Source organism: Lagenorhynchus albirostris, chromosome 1 (genome assembly GCF_949774975.1).
Source record: "Lagenorhynchus albirostris chromosome 1, mLagAlb1.1, whole genome shotgun sequence".
In the NCBI taxonomy this organism is placed as follows: Eukaryota; Metazoa; Chordata; class Mammalia; order Artiodactyla; family Delphinidae; genus Lagenorhynchus; species Lagenorhynchus albirostris.
In genome coordinates this window covers 156998340-157019890 of record NC_083095.1, presented here as the reverse complement: position 1 = coordinate 157019890, position 21551 = coordinate 156998340, and the positions used below count along the sequence as shown (strand labels likewise).

General features: G+C 50.3%; 1 protein-coding gene across 4 annotated transcripts in view; it reads left to right on the top strand.

Moving 5' to 3' along the window:
* Positions 1 to 21551, top strand: part of PCSK6 (proprotein convertase subtilisin/kexin type 6) — a 189886-nt gene that overhangs the window by 43415 nt on the left and 124920 nt on the right. For all 4 annotated transcript variants that reach the window (XM_060156779.1, XM_060156770.1, XM_060156764.1 and 1 more), the window contains exons 2-5: positions 3275 to 3379; positions 18010 to 18120; positions 18641 to 18784; positions 20185 to 20261. In XM_060156779.1, the coding sequence (XP_060012762.1) occupies positions 3275 to 3379; positions 18010 to 18120; positions 18641 to 18784; positions 20185 to 20261 (437 nt within the window). The remainder of the gene's footprint in view (positions 1 to 3274; positions 3380 to 18009; positions 18121 to 18640; positions 18785 to 20184; positions 20262 to 21551) is intronic.

The following is a 21551-nucleotide window of genomic DNA, read 5'->3' as shown; positions in this document are numbered from 1 at the left end:
AGGGGGAGGGGGAGCTCGTGTTTAACGGGGACAGAGTTTCAGTTTGGGAAGATGAAAAGATTCCGGAGGTGAAGGTGGTGACAGTTACATGACAGAGCGAATGTGCCCAGTGCCCCTGAACTATACGCTTAAACATTGTTACAATCATCAGTGTTATGTCTATTTTACCACAATTTTAAAACTTAATGTAAAAAACCAGAACGTAGACCAGATTTGACCCATAGGCCATCGTCTGCCCACCACTGCTCTGAATGGGTTAGTACTTGATAACCACACAGTGTAGCCACAGCCTTTGGGATATTATGTTCATCCAAGCTGCAGAGGGTGCCCAGGCCTCTCACAGTATCTGGATTCCCTCCTGAGCATCTGGGCCCTGTCTTCCTCCTTCCTTCCTTTTCCTACCCTTGCAGTCATTCCCGCGTCAGGCAGCCCTTTCTGTCCCGTGCCCTGTCAGGCCTATGTTTGCCTGACATTCAAATCTTTGGTTTCAAGGAAGGAAGGTGTCTCTCCCCATGCTCTCACACCGGCTTCTGGAGGGGCAGAGGGTGGATGGAGGTGCACAAAATCTCAGGGGGATCTGGAGGGCCGCTTCCAGATTCCTGAATAGCCAGTGACCCAACTTCCTCCCCTTTTTTCCTGAGGCAGATTCCAGCTTTTCCTGCAGCTGGGCAGGAGGGGGGCCTTGGCTGGTGTCCCCTTCTCCCCTGCACCTAACCCTAACCCAGACCCTCCCCCTCCCCAGATTCTAACCCTAACCCAGACCCTCAGCCTCCATGCTGGGCTGGATATAAGCTTCCAAACAGATGTGGCATTGGCCATTGCTGCCCTCAGGGGCAGTTGGCTGGGTCAGGACTGTGAGAACCATCTGTTCTTCCCTTGAATTGCTCAAAGAGAATGACTCCTGTCAGCTCAGACCCTCTGAGCCATTGCTCGGGATGTAGCTGGATAGGGGCAGAGGCAGGGGCCTGGATGGCCTTGGGACTGGCCTTTGAAGAGAGGCTTGGCTGCTCTGAGGCCAGGTGCTGCCCTGAATGGCTTCCAGGGCTACCCTGACATGGGTCTGCTTAGGGTCAGCAGCTCTTCAATTAATCCATCCCCTTGCCAGCAAATTTGATTCAACTCTTAGTTTCTCCATGTCCCTCAGTGGAAATTGACTTGAATGCCTGGAGTTAAAAGACCAAAAGTTGTGAAACATCTCCCAGGGAAGGTAGCAGCTTATAAGCAAACATGCTGATTAAACATTGCTGTAAGTTAAGACTCCATTATTGCTAAATAACAGCTCTGGCTTGTTCTAGGAGGAGCCCTTTGACATACATAACAATTAACTTTGTTGAAGAAGTGAGCAGTTAACTGTAGGAGGAGGAAAAAAAGTGCTTTTGTGCAAAATAGGGCAGAAATAATGAGGTTTATGATGGTAGAGCAGTGTCTTGAGGTAGGAAATGAACTGAGAATCATAATTGCAGAAAACTATGTATAGAGCACTTACTACCTGCTGGGCACTCAGCTGGCTCTTTATATATGAAGAGCTGTACCTGACTCTGTAGATATATATATAGAGAGAGTCTTGGAGCAGCCCTTAAAAGTAGTAGTTAGTTTTCTCACAAGGAAACTAAGACTCATGGAGGGTCTGAAGCCCAGGTCACCCAGCAGGAATGGTTGAGTTGAGGTCTGTCCTAGACCCAGTGAAGGATTGAAGGAGCCTTGGAGAAGAGCCAGAGAGAGAATCCCAGCTCTCAATACGGCCAGGATTTCTCGAACACCCACTAGGTTCAAGGCACTAAACTAGACACTGTACAGATGATACCTGCTTACCCTCATGATGATCACGGTATTCACTGTTCTGTGCTTGTAAGCGACAGAAACACCCTGGAGCAAGCTTAAGTGAACAAGGACGTTCTTTATTTCAAGGACAAGTGGGTGTCTCTAGAAGCTCAAGAACAGGATGCATCCAGACTGCCAGGCTTTCTGGCAATGAGCGCTGAAGGCTGTAGTAAAGTGGGCTCTCTCTGTAGATACTTGCTTGATCTTCTTGTGGAAAGATGTGGAAATGGCCACTCAGAATCTCCACGTCCCTCCAGGTCTCTGCCTGGGCCGATCCACTCTGCTGGGGATATCTTGTAGCAGATGCAATGTCTGTGAGTAGAAGGTCTTGGTGAATTGGGTGGACATTAGTCCTACTTAAACAACTGCATGGGGTAAGTAGTTTTATCCCCATTTTACACGTGAGGAGTTGAGATTTGCAGGAGGTGAATCTTGCCTGAGAGATCACACGATCTTTGGCGGTGAAGGGAGTGGGCAGGGCTTGGATTAGGTCTATCTGACTGGAAACCTAGGCTCATCATCACATCTAACTGCTCTAGAGGACAATTCACCCTAAATTCACTCTTTAATCAGACGCTGGAAAAGAAACTAGGATGGTTTAGCCTGAGAAGGGCAGCGTGAGAGTCTATATAGTATTCGGTCAGAAAGCTCTCCTCTTCAGTTAGAAAGCTCTGCTGTCAAGGATGGTGACCAACCAGCTGTTTTCAGCAACCAGTGGAAGTTAGAACGAGAAGCAGGTCTTCTGAGAACAGTGTCCTTATGCTCCAGGGTCGTGAGATACGAGAGCAAGTCAGTGCTGCGGGGAGTGGCCAGCGGGAGCAGCCCATCAGAGGGCCACATTCACCGCCCCTCCACGTCCCCTCCAGGCCTCAGGCTGAAATCTGTCCTGACAAACCACTGCTGGCAGAAAACTGGGACACCCTGGGGGCTTGGATGTTCTCAGCTGACCTTTCCGCAATCCCCAAGCAGATGAGGCCGAGTGTTTGCCTTGGCTCCCTTGTTGCACTTGAGAGTGAATGTTCATTCTTAGATATTTCAGTTTACCCATGGGGTGGAAAGGATGGAGTTTGTTTATAAATGAATATTTTGGTGTAGACCTGACTTGACACTAACTTAGCTACTTCAGGGATGCTTGACCCTAAATGAACATTAATTCATGTCTAAAAAACTTGGCCAAGATAATACAAACTTTAAGTGATATGACCTCATCGCAAGATTTGGGGAGTGTGTGCTTCATTGGAAAATACTACCTAGTGTTGTTTATCCAAAAGGAGTCTCTGAATCGACCTTCGTGTTCACAGACGCTGAGTCTGCCAGAGACTTGAGTGGGGAAGTGTAACCAAGGGTATGTTTCCTTTGGGAGCAGGACGAGCCTCTCAGAGGAGGATGTTTGTGGGATGCAGAATTTTGAAAGACTGTATTGACTGGTGATATCCTGCTTCTTGTTTTGCAGATCGGAAACCTGGAAGATTACTACCACTTTTATCATAGCAAAACCTTTAAAAGATCAACCTTGAGTAGCAGAGGCCCTCACACCTTCCTCAGGATGGACCCCCAGGTACAAATCTCTGCTCCCTATGCAGGGTGCTTTTTTAGGGCCTAGGGTATCGTTTGCTTATTTTTTGGGTCTGTGGTTCTGCAAATGCCTGAGTCTGGATTTTAATGGGATTCTAGATAGCCTTTAGTTTTCCATATCCACTTGGAATAAAACCAGAAAGATGTGCAGCTACATATCAGACCATCTAAAGGCTCCAAATATTCGGGTTTTTTGGGAGACTTGGGAATTTCAATTCTTGACTTCAGTTTGAAGTAACAATCAAATGACTATAGATCTAATATTTTAAATCTTTAAAAATCAACAAAATACACAGTAGTCAGAGGCGATAAATATGTGAATCTTACCCATAAAGGCTATGCAATTCAAGCTAGCGTTTTAATAAAGAAATTAGAATTTGGACAAGTGGATGTTTTTGTGATTGTCATAACACATATCTTAATGGTTACCATGAACTTAAAAACCTGGGAAGTAAATATAACTCTTTTTTCCTTAAAAATTCCTGTGATCTCTGAGATGAAAACAAATGTAATTTGAAAAGAGGCTGACATTTTTAGTATAGTTCATATTTATTGGGTGGTTAATTATACTTTCTTTCTGCATAGATTTTAGATTAATATTTGACAAATATCAATCAACACTTGGTAAGATTAAAAATGTCAGATGGTCAGGTGAGCCTTTGATGACTTCATTCATTCACCAGGTGATTTTGGAATACCTGCTATGTCACGCTGTGTCCACAGCAGGGCTGTCAGAGTGGATGGTGGGGCTGACAGTCTATAGAAGAATATGTGATATGTCACAGGGCATTGAGCGCTATGAGGGACAGTGAAGTTCACGTGAGAAGCAGTAGCAGCCCCAACAAAGAAATGAGGCCATTGGTAAATTGTAGTTTTAGAACATGGAAATCACCTTCTCTTAAAAGCAATGTGTGAAATGTTCGCTTGGGCTCCAAAGCTGGCACGTGTCACTCCTTCAGTGATCCCCAGAGAACATGGATAATAAAGTTTCCTTGGGGAAATTGGCCTTGGTGTTGTCCCAAGCTACCCCACTGATAATCGTGGATACTTTTGTGTTGGCAGAGCTGGGGGTAGTGGGAGAGATGGTGTATCCCTGAGAACTGTACCTAAAACATTTCTCCAGGACATGACCTTGTGGTGGTCTGGTTTTAAGAACATGAGGAAGTGGTCCCTGTGAAACTAATTCGTGCAGTTGGGCTCTGACAAGGTAGACATGTAGTGTATGATTCTGAGTTCATTTTATAGGTGGGTAGAAGGATGGATGGATGGAGGTGTGGGTGGGTGGACAGACTGAGGGAAATAGATAGCAAATATTGTGCTAATACCATTCTTCCTTCATAGCAGGGAAAGGAATTTAATGTTTTTGTTTTGTTTGTTGTTTGTTTAACTATTTATTTATGCATGGATGCATACTGCATCAGGTCTTAGTTGTGGCATGCTGGATCTTTTAGTTGCAGCACATGGACTTCTTATTTGCAGCATGCGACTCTTACTTGCGGCATGCAAACTCTTATTTTAGGCATGCAGGCAGGATCTAGTTCCCTGACCAGGGATCGAACCCGGGCCCCCTGCATTGGGAGCACGGAGTCTTACCCACTGGACCACCAGGGAAGTCCCAGGAATTTAATGTTTATGAAGGGATTAGTATGTGCTCAGGCAGCTTACATGCATCCTCCCACCTGACCGTTTGGGGCTGTGTTTATACCCGTGTGTGTTCATGCCATGGAGCTTGAGGGAATGCTTTTCAAAGGGGCTGGTGTACTTTTTTTTCCTCTCGGAAGCAAAGCCAGGTGGTAGTAGCTCATTCCCACAGGATGGGGCCACTGGAGAAGGGCCAGCAGACCCGAATCACCGTAGAGCTGAGTGCAGAGTGCCCAGCCCATCACCAAAGACATGTGGGTTCTATGCGGCTGCGGGGTCGGGGGAGGCGGGGTGGGGGGCTGAGATTCGCAGTGACCAGTCACCTGTCAGAGTGCGGAGATGTTTCTAAGCTAGGAAGGGAGTTGCTGCAGTGCCCTCCACAGTTTCTCTTAAGCAAGCAGTGGTCTGTCTTGTGAGGACGGCATGCTTGTTCTCTGTCCAAAGTCTTCGGAGCTATCATTCCCACAGAGGGAGTCACAGTGAGGTGCGCTCTGTTTGCATGGGGGAGCCCCTGCCCGCCCCCAGCCCTGTAGAGATGTGCAATGAGAAGAGGATGGGACAGTGGGTTTCTTGGTCCCCTTTCTGTCACTGACGAGGATTCTTAGCCTCGTAATCAAAAGAAATGGATAAAAGGCCAGACAAGAAATTCAGGCAAGGCTTTATTGGGGCCCCGCTGCAGCAGAGGGGAGCGGGAACAACAACAGGTACGGTTGCTAGCTCCCTGATGGGGGCTGAGCCTGTTCCTTATATGGGGTGAGGGTAGGGGGTGTGTCCAGAATTCGGGCCAGAGGGGTGGCTTAGGTGGTGGTGAGTGCAGGGGGCACGCACAGTACCCTGCGTTTGCTCCTGATCCCTGCATTTGCTCCCCGCTCTTCAGAAGTGGCAGTTGGGTTTCCGGTCTTTTTGTATCTTGCTGTCCCTAAATTGCCCCAGCTGTGCACGCATGCAGTTACTTTTTTAGTCCCTTATAGTTTCTTTGTATTTTGTTGCTTGAGGAGACGTTTGTCCAGGTGCAAGCACTACGGCAAAGGGTCCCAGGTCCCAGGTCCCAGCCTGTCTCATTTCCTGAGGGATTTTGGAGAATGAAGCTGTTTCTCAATTGTTAGAACTATTTCTATTAGTTAGACGTAATCTGTGTTTTAGGCACCCCCCCACTCTTTTTTAGTGATTAAATTTTAAAACTCTTAAAGGTATTCAACTCAACTCCTCCATCCTTCCTTCCAAAAATATTAATTATGCACCTGCTGGGTGTGAGGCCCTGTGCCCCAGGGGATGCAGAGATGCCCGCCCAGCGGGTCTCCGCTCTGTCAGCACCAGCGGAGCAGGACCCTGCAGCCCGAGCGTCCAGCTGAGGAGAATTCCAGGCGGGCCCCAGCCAGCCTCCTCCAAGGCATCTGAGATGATGGGCTTGGGCATTGTGGGTGGGTTCAAAGTACGGCATTCAGTCTGGGTCTGAGGGCAGGGTATTCCGGTCATCAGCTGTGTCCTTGAAGGAAAGAGCAGGAAGGAGAGACTTCCAAAGGCTATGGCAGTTAAGTTTTTCAAATAAGAATCCCTTTTGTACAGAGCTTCTTAATAAGCTCCTGGCAGGGCCGCTATCAGACCATCCTGCCAATAAAGAGGAAAGAGAGAAAAGGTAAACAGCCCTCACATTCCAGCACCGCCTGCGACTCCCACATGATTGGCTGATTGTTTCCTACAGTTCTAATTAAATGCTTAGCCCCAGGGAACGCACAGAGACATCTGAACCCAATTCCGAATACAAATTCAGAATTGTAACTGAAATGCCTCTGTTTAAATCAGTCTCGTTTTAATGCAAACCAAATCAATTAGCTGTCACTCTAATATTTACTCTACCTAGTCGTTCCAGTGAAATATTGGGTAAAATTAGCTGTTTTACAAAAGTGTTTAGTGTTACCTTGTCCTGCAGCACCAGGACATTTTCCCACCTGAGCAAAGCATTTTTGTGTCACCTTCTCGATTGGAGAGTTGTGTAATTAATATTATTGAGAAAGGGAAAAGATGATTTAATATTATTCAGAGTCATTGGAATGCAGTTGCCATCGTGTTTGAATGACCAAACTGGAGATGAATGTTATAGGGTTTAGGATAAAGCTCAATCGAATGCAGATGGTATTTTATTTTAATTAGCTCCAGTCCCTATTGTATAAAATTGCTTTGATAAGTGATGGAATTTACAATCCACCCCTACTTCGTGTGAAAGCTGATAGAGTGTACATTTGTTGAACGAAATGGAAACAACACACGAGCGGGAGGGAAGATTTAAGACTTCAGCCACACGTGCACACACATTTATTAAGCATCTCTTTGCTCCGATCTTGTACCAGCATCGTGCGGTTGTTTTCCTTCCATTCTTAATCACCTTTACTTGATGTTTTTAACCACCTTTGGAAAGGGCCATTTTGCTCGAAGGGGTTTGTGGACCAGCCCTCTCTTTGGGAAGAACAGCCCGACTGTTCTCAGGGTGCAGTATCAGTCACTGGGTTTTTCCCAGGGCTGTCATTTAAGCCAACTGAGGGCATTTGTTTTTAACTTGTTCTTTTGCCAAAAGTCGGGAGAAGGGTGGATGTTACTGAAGCACCAGCCAATAGCTGTAAGGGCTCCCAAATTTTTTAAAAATTACTTGTTCTGATTACGTTCCAAGCTGGCTTATAGTTCGACATTGCTGCTGCATCTTCCAACCCTTACATTTTAGAATGATGACTCTGGTTCAGCCCTTCCCTTGCGTGCTCAGCCAGATGGATGACGGAAATGGGAGGATAAAGATGTTATTGGGGGGCCCTCGGTGGCTCCTTCCGGGGTGGTGGGAGGCTTCGGGTTGACGCTTTGTTTCAGTCCTTCAACGCTCAGGAGCTGGAAACTGATTTCCAGGGCCGGAGTGGGCATTCTGTTTTGTAGGATGGGACTTTGCCCCAGAGTGTAATCAGAGCTCAGTTTTTTTTTTTCCAGCAGTGATGCAACGTTTAAGCAGATCTTTCCATTAACCACAGAGGGAATTTTATCTGACAGTCTTGTGTGCTAGAGCCATTTGGAGTGCAAACAAACAAAAAGTTCCTGGCAAATACCAGCACATAGACAGGAAGTGACCACATTGATCTGGGGGTTGATGAACTGCGAGATGGGCTGGGGGGAGGGTGGGCTGCCACACAGGGCCCGACAGGTTCACCCGCGTGGGGACAGCAGGGCTTCAGCTGTCTCTTCACGTTTCAGCACAGCCCTGCTGGGTCTAGTGAACTGGACGCTACCAGTTGGTAAGCAGTTAGAATTTTCAAATAGGCTTTAAAAGATGGTGCTTTATGATTTCACCGGCAGGCTTGACGCTTCCACTTAGATGCCTCCAAGATGTCTCAAAGTCACCGCATCCCAAAGCCGAGTGACCATCCCTGTCCGCACCTCTGTCTCACAGAGAAGCCGCCCCCTGCCCCATGCCCGTTCCCCACCCTCCGTCCACCACCCATGCAGCCCGTGCCCCAGGCCTGTCCTCTGGCACCTGGACGCTGCACGGCCCCTCTCACTGGCCAGCTGTGGGCATCCTTGCCCAACACCAGTCTGCTCTCCACTGTCCCGAGGGAGCCTATGAAACACGCCTGTCATGGTGCCACCGCCCCTGGGAACGCCCTGCCCAGGTCCCCCTTGGTCTGGCCTCCCTGTGGCCCCTGGGCCCCCGCCACGCTGGCCTTTAAGATCCTCATCGGATGACATTTGCCCTCTCCCCCTGTGCAGCCTTTGCACATACTGGCTACCCCTGTGTCTCTCTCTGGTCTCGGCCTGTGCATCCCGCCACCGGGAGCTGGCTCAGCGGCTGCTCCTAGCGGTTGGGTGTCAGCGCTCCGGGTCTGCGAGGTCCCCTCAGCATCTGCCTTCCCCAGGGACTCCAGGAGCGGAGGGGTCGTGGCTGTTCAGATCTTGTCCCAGCATGGAAGTGACAGGGCCAGAGTGCATCTGGCCGTGTTCGCAGCTGCCCGCTGCTGCAGGGGACGTACCATCTTAAAGGGTTTAGTGGTCACTTGGGCGTCCCCCTCCCTGAGGTTCCCAGCGCCGTGAGGGTGGTAAGGAGCCCATCCATCGGCTCTCGGGCCCCCACTTTGTTCCTGTAACGTCTGTTTCCTGCCCGCCTTGGAGACAGTGCCAGGACCGCAGGCCCAGGTGGGAGCGAGGAGGGGTTTCATTTGCTGGGGATCCAGTAATGACAGGGACCAGGGACACGGCTGGTGGGAGCTGCAGGTGGTTCCAGGAGGCCTGGAGCGCGAGGCCGGGCAGAAGCCGTGAGAGGCAGGGGGATGGGGGGCGGGGGGAGCTCAGGGTGAGACGCACACAGCCCGCCTTGTGCCGGGGCGTGTCACGTTCTCCAGGGCCAGGGCCGCCCTCACTTGCTTTCACTCCAGGTCCGGCAGGCTACCCAGTAAATAGCAGACGGACCCTTAGTCAGTGTTTATTGAAACAGATCTGTTTTCAGGGAGTAGGTTCACGTAGCAAGTTGTATCTGTTACCATTTGCTCATCAACTTCTTTTTACTTAAAGGACTTTAGAAGTATCTTGTGGCCTTGGTTAAATTGTGACAGAAGCCTTGAAGAGGGCTTGAATTCATCAGGCTGCAGAACGACGGACATGGGGCCCGGGCAGCGTGCTGACCAGCGTCCGGCTGGTGACCGTGGAGAGCAGGGCTCCTTCGGCCGCCTGTCCGTCCTGTGTGAGTGGAGGCAGGTGATTCTCGGGGATGCGGTGCTTCCCATCAGAGCCCTGATTTCCCGAAGTCCATTCATGTTTCCCAGTATTAGCAGGAGGAGTGGTGCCGGCTCTCACCAGCTGTAAGTGGTCACCTTTTGGCCCGTGTAGTTCAGCTTGGGTGGAACGAATTCAAGAAGTGGCCTGTTGAGGAAGGGGGGACAGGCCTGGGTCCCCGCTTGCCTCTGTGATGTGGGAGGAGGAGGGGGAGGTCTCCTAGGCTGAGTTAGATCAGATTTTTGGTTCGTCTTCCTTCTCCTCTGCCTCTTCTACTGCCCTGACTCATGGATTTCCATAGCAACCCGGCATCTCCTCCCCACCCCAGGTGGTACCCTCAGGAGGGCTTGAGCGTCTCCCTGAGACATGATCTAACAAGGCTGTTTAACCATCACTCGCTTGTGGGGCTGGTGCCCTCTGCCCCAGGAAGATAAGCGTGGGAGTATCAATCCTCGTATGCAGTCGGACGCCAATCCACTTGCCACCTCCACGAGCCCGGCTGAGTCCCATGCTTCTTACCCATGTCGGAATCACAGGCCCCTCTGCAAAGCTGATGGAAGTTGTGGACATTCTCTCTCTCCAGAGGAGAAAAGAAGTCATGTGCTCACGTCCACACTGCTCTGCATACAGCTTCTGGGGGTTCCTGGGACGTAAGCCTGCCCTTCCGTCCTCTAGGATCTCTGGGCCCCAGGCGGGAAGTCCCCAGCTTGGCTACCACTCAGCTCCTACGTTCCTGAACCATTGCTTGTCCTGAGAGAAGGACCGCCTTGCAAACTGTAAGGTGACGCGCACTTGTCAGGGAGGATTATTTTCCTTTCTTTGAATCCTCACTTGGCGAGTTAACTTCTCAGTGCTCTTCAGCTGGTGGGAAGTTGACCCAACACGTGTTGGGACAGTTGTTGAGAGCAGTCGGTGTTGACGGGACTTGAGATGTAAGGGTCCAGGCTGCTGAGTGCAGGGGTCACAGAAATGGGCTGGTTCGGCCCCTCCCTCAGCTGGAGGCTGAGGCACAGAGGACGGGGTCAAAGGTTGACCTTCCCCCATGCTCCCGCTGCACTGTTCTCTCCTGGAAGAGGCCTGAGGATCTGGGGGCCCCTGGACACTTGGGGGTCTGGCCTCTGACATCTTCCAAGGATTTGCCTTGATCTGCAGGCAGGGCTGCCTCTGTCACAGCAAACGGTGGAGGGAATCCCTGTCCTTACACAGTGACAGAATGAAATGTCCTTTGATGAAGATAAGGGGAAAAGAAAAGGGAAAGCTGGCCAGAGCTGTCTCCCTTGCCCTGGACACAGCTGTGTATGAACACGAACCCTAAATAGAACGCACTGCTCTTCCCCTCGCACCGGTGGAGATCTGGAGGGTATGGGGACGAGGATCTCGGAGAACAGCCTTTGTTGCCTTAGCTCCCTCTTAGAGTAAAGCCCTGGAGCCCCTTCTAGGACCTACCAGCTCCTAAAGATGCCCTGGGGCTTCCCGAGCCTGGTGGAGCCCGTTAGAGGTCGACGGCTTTAGGGCAGAGCGTAGGCGTGTGGTGGCTTTGGGTGGAATGCAGGGGTCATTCATGCTCTCTCTGGTGGCCTTGGCTCCTAGGAGGAAACTTGAAAACAACGTGACAGCAACCCCCTTTTGCGCTTGTTGAACCCAGGACTGATGTGCCAGGCTGCCTTCTGTTCTGGCAGTGTGCCCGTGGCCCCGGGAGGAGGATGCGCTGGGGCTGCCCAAGGCGCGCCTGCCTAGACGACGCTCGGACAGCTGTACGACCGGCAGTGCAGATTGGGATCCTGCTCGTTTACATTGCTTCTTTCTAAGCATCTTTTTATTTTTTTTAAAACATAAAGTTTTTTAAGGGAATAGTTTATTAACATTCTTTTTTTAAAAAAATATTTATTTATTTATTTGGTTGCACCAGGTCTTAGTTGCGGCAAGTGGGCTCCTTAGTTGTGGCATGCAAATGGGATCCAGTTCCCTGGTCAGGGATTGAACCTGGGCCCCCTGCATTGGGAGCGCAGAGTCTTATCCACTGCACCACCAGGGAAGTCCCTCTAGCATCTTTTAAGTTTACCTCCTCTTATCTACAGAGCGACTTTCAACAGATACCGAATTTTAATTTGACTTCTCAAGAAGAAAGCTGGAGGAAGCGTTGCCTCCAAAAGAAAGCGTTGCTCTTCATCTCATCATGAGAAGATGATAAAGTCTTCGTGACAAGAATGTTTAACAGGAAACATACAGAAAATGGATAAAAGGAAGAGGGTCAGAGTGAAGTCCCACCTTCAAAATATGACTTTGAAGAGGTCAAGACACTTTATACAGGTTTATAGAGGTTTGCCCAGGAGAGATACTCTGTGTTGAGCTGGGGTTGCAGGTGACAAACCTTGCTCTTGTCCAAAATCACTGATCTTCCACAAAAACTCCATGGAGGTCACCTGAGGGTCATGAAGACCCAGTCGCACTGTCTACTCCAAAGTGTTTCTGAAAGTCTGACTGTGGTTACAACATATTTTATATCTGAAGTGTATTCATCTAACTTCATTCCTTCGTTCAGGGAGCATTTAGTGAACTCCTCTGTATACTGTGCGTCGCCCGGCACACAGAAGTATAGCGGTGAGTGAAACACAGCCCACGCTGTCCGCACACGCCAGTGGGGAGCAGAGGGTAGTCACACCGACCCTGGACACATCCGACCACAGCTGCGGTCCGTGCCGGACAAGTCAGGTCAGGGAAGCCCCTCGTCCCTGGCAGAGACACACCTAACTTTGCAGCGTCAGCTTTCAATTTGCCTTTTCAGGAAGAAGGAGGACAGGAGATCTTTGCCAGCAGATCTTTGCCGAGCAGGTCCCTGTTACAGGCAGGTGTTGGCTGAGAGCTGGAGAAACAAGCGTGACGGAGACGCATCCCTCCCTCTGGGGGAAAATGGGCTTCTGAACAGATGATGTCCATGTCCTGGGGTGGAGGCAGCATCACCACGCACACACCTGTGGGGGCACAGGAGCCCAGGGGGCCACCCTGGCCTCCCTGAGTGTCAGGGAAAGATGCCAGGGTGGGGAGGGTTAAAGTGGAACACAAGTAAGTTGGCCCAGTGAAGGGGCACCGTGAGAGTCAGGCCTGTGGGTGGGGGGTAGCCGGGGGGACGAGAGGCGGGGCTGGAGGAGGCCCTGGTTGGGGGTCAGACCGCATCATGCATTGGTCATGGGGCAGGGACACCCCAAGAGTCACGTGACCATCCAGATGCCAGGGGATCGTTGCCATGGTGAATCTTGGGGATGGGATCCTGACCCCTTGAGGAGATGGAATGTGTGACACTCGTGTTGGAGAGGATCCCAGCTTTGTTCTGACTTGGGGGACAGGTGGGCTTTAGTGCTGATGAGTTACGAGAATCAGGAGGGTGAGAGGGACCTGGGTATAGGGGGCAGGACCCACTTTGGGGCAGCTTTAGTTTCAGAGAACGGCGGGGAGAGGTGTCCAGGGCCCTGAGATGTGCAGGGGAGAGCCGTTAGGGTGGGGGCTGCAGGCTTATGTGGGTGAGCCTGCCAGCCAGAGCTGGGTACACTGGGATGGCCATTCTGTTCTGGTTTTTCAGATACTGGGGGACTTCCCTGGTGGTCCAGTGGCTAAGACTACACGTTCCCAATGCAGGGGGCCCAGGTTCGATCCCTGGCCAGGGAACTAGATCCCACATGCCGCAACTAAGAGTTCGCATGCCGCAACTAAAAAGATCCCACATGTCACAGCAAAGATCCTGCATGAAATTAAAAGAAATAAAATTTTGGGTAAGAGCTGCTGCCTTGAGTCCCACCCCCGCTCCAGTGCTTTTCTGCAGCCTCAGCCCATCCTCTGGGGGCCTCTGGATCCTCCGTTTAGCAGGACAGCCTCATGGATTCTCAAACATTTAAAATCTCAACCCTGATCAAGGCTGTGATTTAAACCTGTATCAGTCTCCCAGGGCGGCTGTAACAAATGACCAACAACTGGGTGGCTTAAAACAACAGAGATGCGTTATCTCACAGTCTGGAGTCCACAAGTCTGAAGCTGAGGTGTCGGCAGGGCAGTGGTCCCTCTGAGGGCTCTCAGGGAGCGTCCTTCCTTGCCTCTTCCAGCTCCTGGTTCCAGATACTCCTCAGCTTGTGGAATCTGTCTTCACAAGGCCTCCTCCTCCTGTGTCTCAACCTCCCTTTGCCTGTCCTTTGTAAGGACACTTGTCATTGGATTTAGGGCACAGCATGACCACCTCACCAGAGCTTTAACTTAATCACATGTTCAAAGACCCTTTTCCCAAGGGAGGCCACATTCACTGGTTCTGGGTGAATGTACCTTTTGGGAGGCCACCAGTCAACTCTCTACAAAACCTAAAGAGAGTGATGTGGAATGAGCAGGGCCTTTCTTCTCAGTGATATTTCCCCTTCCTTCACTCCAGTGATCTGAAGGCTTTGCAGAGTGATTGGTTCTCTTCCTAAGAAGCTCAGCTCTTAAACGCACGCTTAGTCGCAATGTGTATTTTAACGTGCCCCAGGCCCACTCATTTGCAGGCTTACCCGGGTTTAGGACTTACCTTCCAAGTATATTCCTATGGCCTTGAAAGGCAGACAGTGTGCACCGCTGTCTGCCCCCTGCCTTTTTCACCAAGAGAAAGTCTGAACACCTCCTCAAGGAGTTCTGAGGGATCTGATGAGCAGAGCACGAACGAAGCTACAGTGTAAAGTGACAGCCGGGCAGACTGCCAGCAAACTATGATGACTTTCCTCTTGCACGAGCCCTCTCAGGGGAGGAAGCGTACTGCCAGTTCTCCTGAGCATCTCAGGTTGCTTTTCCTCGTAGAGATCATCACAGGAAGAACATCACAGTCTGGCCCCCTCCCAGCCTGACTCTCCCCATCACCACCAGCTCACCGCTTGTATTCCTTCCTCTGCATTTTTTGGAATAGCTTCAGAAGGATAGGTGTTAACTCTTCTCTAAATGATAGAATTCGCCTGTGAAGCCATCTGGTCCTGGGCTTTTGTTAGTTGGAAGTTTTTAAATCACAGTTTCAATTTCAGTACTTGTGATTGGTCAGTTCCAGCTCACCGTCTGTTTGCGAGCTCTGCAGAAGAATGAATTCCACGAGCGACACACGTCCTTAGGGATCCTGAACTGTGTGTTCCTTTGTCATAAAGAGCATCACTGTTCGTGATGAGGGTACCCTTTGGGAAAGCTGAAGTTTCAGGCACTTGGATTTGGGTCATCGGCACCCCTGACCTTCCCGGAGAGGCCAGCTGGCTCTGGGTTCCAACCTGAGGGGCCCCTGAAGCAGAGTTCTGGGTCTGAGCTGGAGGGTGGGACAGGGGCCTTGGTCCTGGATGGGAACCAGTGGTATTTACACTCATACTCATGTTCCTAGAACCTAGCGCCGGACACACAGTGAGACTCAGTGCAGCTTTGGTGAGCGAATAAGGGACCACGGGGGTTGTGCTCTCCAGAGAAATCAGGGCAAATCTGGAAGAGGCCAGGATGATGGGATCCAGGAGCCCCCGCCCTTTCCTGGAGTTGGGTGAGAAGCAAGGCAGTGGCTGGAGCCTGGAGAGAGGAGACGGGGAGCAGGCTCTGACCAGTGACCGCTGGCTGAGTCAGCCTCTGTGACTGGGAGGTCACCTGTGAATCCATCTCCACAGCCCTGGCGAGTAATTTGTTACATCCAGTTCCATTGGCCTACAGTGCCTGGCTGTCTCTCAGAGTCTTACAATGACCTGTCTCAGGGGAGAGGGCTTCCCCGGGACCACGCCACAAGGAGAGCCTCCAGCTCTGCCGCGGGCCCTGGGCCATCACAGCCGACCCTCAGAACTGTGTGTTAAGTTGGGTTCTTACCCAGAGCCCAGGAACGACTGGAGGCCAGGTGCCCTCACTCTTTTATCCCACTAGGGGATTGTTTTGTGACTTCTGGCAACATGCTTCCCCATGTCACCTGCCTGATTCGGGGGAGTCACCTACTCAGGCTTGGAAGAGGAGGGTTCACCTCCTCTGGGACAGGAAGTAAAGCCTGGTGGGCACCACAGTTGGAAGGCACTGGTGCCAGTAAAATGGGTAGTGAGTCAGCCAGGCAGGGTGGACGGGAGCATCCCGGGAGCTTGGAGCTGTCAGTGGCTTGCCTACCACTGTACTTTACAACAGGTTGCCTAGCAGGTTAGGATATACAGCCTTAGGTTTTTGATACTGAGTAAAAGCTTTCTGGTTCAGGCAGTAATATATGAGGAAGTTGCAAAATGCCATCAGAGGGTGTTATGAGCAAAATATCTCACTGTAGAGTTTTATTTTCCATGGAAGTATCTATCAGTGGCAACTATAAATGATCCAGGACTTGGGCCTGGGCTTGTTTTAGTGCCTAATCCAAATTGTTTTTGAGCTCTTTGCGGCATCTCTCAGGAAGCTGATCTACTGGTGTTTTGTAGACAAGTCACATTGGTGGGGGGACAGGCTGTGATATTTCTTTCTAAGCATTTTGTCCTGGTGACCAACAATGCCTTGAGATCAGTCGTCACTCTTAGATGTGAATGAGGCTGTCCTCTCCTCCCTCAGGACCATGTGGGGAGGTCGAGGCTGAGCGGTCTGAGGGGAGCAGCTTGACCCTCGGACTTTGTGCTTTCATTCCCCTGGGGTCACCGGCCTTGGCCTGGCCTCCAGGTCAGCCAGGGTCCCCCATCATCACCCTCCCGGAGGCTCCATCCTCCTTCTCCCCTTCACCTTCTCTGCCCTGGGCCACCTGTTGCCTTCTTGGAGCCTGCATCACACCCTGTGCTGTGTGGTGGGAGCCCCTGACTGGAGCACAAACTTCTGAGAGCAGGGCCTGCTGCCCGCATCCTGCCCATCTCAGCCCCCTGTGCAGAGCTGAGCCCCAGCGGGAGGTGTACTGAATCGGGGGCGCATAGCAGCAGGACCAAGAAAATGTTTCGGTTCAGGGCACAGGGATTCAGGTCCCACATCTTTTAAAAGTGAAAAAACTCAGACTTCCCTGGTGGCGCAGTGGTTAAGAATCTGCCTGCCAATGCAGGGGACACAGGTTCGAGCCCTGGTCTGGGAAGACCCCACATGCCGTGGAGCAACTAAGCCCGTGCACCACAGCTACTGAGCCTGCGCTCTAGAGCCCGCGAGCCACAACTACCGAGCCCACGTGCCACAACTACTGAAGCCCGCACGCCTAGAGCCCATGCTCCACAACAAGAGAAACCACCGCAGTGAGAAGCCCATGCACCACAACGAAGAGTAGCCCCCGCTCGCCGCAACTAGAGAAAGCCCGAGCGCAGCAAGGAAGACCCAACACAGCCAATAAATAAAAAAATTAATTTTAAAATAAATAGGTAAATAAATAAAAGTGAAAAAACTCTTCCACCTTGAAAAACTCTTACACACACACATACACACATGTGAGGATAATACAGCCACGTGCCAAGCAGTGATGTGCATGCTTTATATGCCACTGCTCCCTCATGACAGGCCACAGTGATGCCCATCATACAGGTGAGGCCAGGGAGGCTAACCGACTGAGTCACACAGCTGGTGAGTGTGGGGCTGGCTTTTGAATCCAGGCAGCCAGCCTCCTGGATTGCTGCTCTTAAATAATATTTATCCTGCCTCTCAAGCTTTTTTCCTTGGTTGTGAAGGCAGATCATGCCGATTGAAAGAAGTTTATAAAACCCTTAAAATAATTTTAAAATTTTAAATGAATAATAGTGTCACCATCAAGGAATTGCTGCTCTTAATAGTTTGCTGTATCCCTTTTTAGGTTTTCTGTACATGCTTTGGTACCATGTTTGCAGAAGCTGCTAAAAATGCCAATATATGGATTATCATAATTAACCGTATCCTCCCTGTAAAACATTTTACTTCCAACTCCTGATCACCATTTGACCGGTTTCTCCCCTCTCTTCACTCTTTTCATACCCTTGCATGTATTTCCTTTTAATTAGGGACAAGGGTCACCAGAGAATCTGTTGGCAACTTCACAAGGTCTTTTTTTTTTTTTTAGTAGAATCATTTCAAACTCTATGAGAGTGGTCCTATTCCCTCCCCTACAGACCCAGACTAGTTCTTGTCTTTCAAATATGATCACTTGAAGTGAAAACATCTCCTTGGAATTTACCATCCAAGACATCTAATAGACACAGATGTTCATGGAAAAGGACAGCTGGAGCACCTACGAGGAGGCCACGTGAAACCAGGAGATGGTTTTTAAAACAAAAAGTAACTGCGTTTCTCCCCTGGTAGGTGAAATGGCTCCAACAACAGGAAGTTAAACACAGGGTGAAGAGACAGGTGCGAAGTGACCCTCAGGCCCTTTATTTCAACGACCCCATTTGGTCCAACATGTGGTACATGGTGAGTAGGGCGTGGGCCTCTCTGTCCCTGGAGCGTTTGCAGTGCTGTGTTTCTGAGATGGGTCAATTTCCCCCAACAAAGCTAAATTCTTATGACAGCTCCAAACAGACACACTTCATCTGAGTGTAAAACTCCTGTTTTAATGCTGTGAGGTGCAAGCTTTCTTGTGAAGTTTTTTTAATTATGTGAAAGTCCAAGGGGAGGGGCTCTTTGAGCAGGGGAGCGATTGGCTGCACGGTGTATGAGTCACTACATGGTGAGTAGTGAACAGAGCCCCTGAAGGGCGGTGGGTGTCCTGGGAAAGTGATGGACAGATTGCCGGGGCAGAAGAAGCAAGTAGACCCTCCACGTGGACCGTTCCCAGAAATGGGTGGTAGAAAGAGGGTTCTGCTCTATCAGGCACGGGAAAGCATTTTCTCCGTATTCCCTTATGAGCATAGGAGCACCTCTGCTGGGTTTGCAGGTCTGTGTCAGGTGTGTCTGTGGTGGGGGGGGGGCTTTGTGTCTTCTGTGCCTGCAGCATTGTGGCGACAAGAACAGTCGCTGCCGATCAGAAATGAATGTCCAGGCGGCGTGGAAGCGGGGCTACACGGGAAAAAACGTGGTGGTCACCATCCTGGATGATGGCATAGAGCGGAATCACCCCGACCTGGCCCCAAACTATGTAAGTCAAGCCTTAAAACTGGCAACTGGCATGCAGAGACATTCAACTGCATGGGTCATTAAACAAGGACACATTTATAAAACGATAAGGTGCCTACCTCTCCCTATATCAGACAGTACAGAAAACTGAGCTGGGTGGGCTGGTGAACCCAGCTTCCCTGCTACCCGGAGCCAGGGGTTCGCAGAGGGATTCGTTCACATGTTAGAGGATTCACATGTACTTCTGGGAACGGGTCCTAAGAAACTCAGAGACGTGTGCATGGAGGTCGCCATCCGATCAACATCAGCGACGTGAGAAATGGCAGGGTTAAGACGTGGGCTTAGGACCCAAACTGCTGGGGCTCCTGTCCTGGCTCTGCGGCTTATTAACCCTGAGACCCCGGGCAATTTACTTGACTTCTCTGTGCTTCGGTGTCACATTCTGTAAAATGGGGTTAGTAACAGGACTACTACTTCCTCGGGTAATTGTGAGGATTAAACGGCTTCATAAATGTAAAGAAGAGAGCCCAGCACGTAGTAAATGTGAGAAAGGTATTTAGTATTCTGAGGCCCCTGGGGTACAGTCTTGTCTTAATTTCTGCTGTACAGCAAATATGCATATATATATTTTTTTCATGTTCTTTTCCATTATGGTTTATCACAGGATATTGACTATAGTTCCCTGTGCTATACAGTAGGACCTTGTTGCTTATCCATCCTATATATACTAGTTTGCAAAAGACAGTTTTGAAGTCAACCATCTGGAGAGTTTTTATAATGTGTTTTAAAAGGATGTTAGGATATTACACGAATACTATGATTATAAGTATATACACAAAAACATGCATATTAAAAATATAAGATGAAGGACATTCTGACACTTGCTACCACGTGGATGAACCTTTATCTGATGCACGCGACCACACAGATCAGCCATATCGATGAAGACATTATCTAGGTCACAAAAGGACAAACACTGTATGCTTTCACTTACATGAGGTCCCTAGAGGAGTCGAATTCATAGAGACAGAAAGTAGATGCTGGGTGCCAGGGGCTGGGGAGGGGGATGGGGAGTTCGTGTTTCATGGGGACAGAGTTGTAAGTTTTGCAAGATGAAAAGCGTTCTGTGGATGGATGGTGGTGACGGCTGCCCAGCAGTGTGAATGTACTTAAAGCCATTGAACTGTGCACTTAAACATGGTTAGGGTGGTAAATTTTGTTATGTGTATTTCCCACCATAATATATATACATACATATATATATGTATACAAAATTTTATATATATATATATATAAAGTTATAGTAAGGGAGTACCAAGCGTGCATTTTTCTCTGTTTCCAATTGAGGCATAAAAACAATTTAAAGCAGGGCTGTGATATGCCCGGCCATTTCTCTTCGGTCACGAGGGTTTCATTTCTTAGGATTCCTATGCGAGCTATGACGTCAATGGAAACGATTACGACCCGTCTCCGCGATATGATGCCAGCAATGAGAACAAGTATGTCACTTGGTCACTTGGCCGGCCCCTCCTTGCTTCCCTTTCCGTCTCCCTGCAGTCACTGTTGAGCTAGCCCACAGTCGGGATCCCGGAACTGTGACGGGTCAGAGGCACCTCTCCGGCTGCCTGGCTGGGTCTGGGGCTGAGCCAGGAGCCAGCCCTGCACAGCCCTTCAGGCACAAGGCAGCCTCGGTGGATTCGGCCCCTTCCTAAGGGGCGTCACCCCTGATGGTCAGCTAGCAATGGATGTTGGACCAGCATCGTTCCTGTTCGAAACACTGTTGGATTTGAAAAGAGTAACCCTTAAATCTTGTGGTCTCCACAGCCGGCTGTGTTCAGACCACAGTGCATGGGTCAATATCCGGGCCTTTTTGAGTCTGTCTGTGACCTCACGAGGGAGGTGGCAGAAGAGTGAATGATGCTGGGTAAATCGGGGCCCAGATCCTGGGCCTGGCTGTGTGCCTCTGTGCAGGCTGGGTGATGTCTCGTGGCCTGAGGCTCCCCATGCCCCAGGGCTGTGGGTGGGAGTCGGGTGATGGGTGAGGGACACACACGGAGGGTGTTCAGTCAGTGACGCTTGTGATCGTCACTTTGCAAATGAAGGCGGGAGGTCTGGAGAGATCAGGTGACTCGGCTCCGTGGGTGGCAGCCCTGGGGGTGATGTCCACTTTCCCCAGCCCAGCCCTAGAGCTCGTTTGCTGTGTCCTGCCTGTCGTTTCTCAGTCAGCATGCCCCATTTCCCATGCCCCATGCCCCAAGCTCTTCCCATTCTTCCAAAAATATTTAGAGAAGAACAGAAGCCGTTTCTTTCTTCTCCACTGTTTCTTTGGTTTTGTTTTGTTTTTAATTGTATTTTATTTGTTTTAGTTGTGCCGGGTCTTAGCTGCAGCTCACCAGTTCCTTTAGTTGCGGCATGTGTGCTCCTTAGTTGTGGCTGGCGGGCTCCTCAGTTGTGGCATGTGAACTCTTAGTTGTGGCATGCGTGTGGGATCTTAGTTCCCTGATCAGGGAGTGAACCCATGTCCCCTGCATTGGAAGGTGGATTCTTAACCACTGCGCCACCAGGGAAGTCCCTTTCTTCTCCACTGTTGACACGACGCTTGCCAAGGTGTGTCTTCGTCCATAATATTTTAGGTTGTGGTTGATTTGATTCTGGGGTTCAAATCCTGGTGCCCACAGTGTGCTGTGCAGGGAGGCTCGGCCGGCAGACGCAGTCAGCACGACGGACCACGGCGCTCCAGGGAGCCTGCAAAGGCCCCAGCCTCACGTCCCCAGGTGCCCTTCCCACTC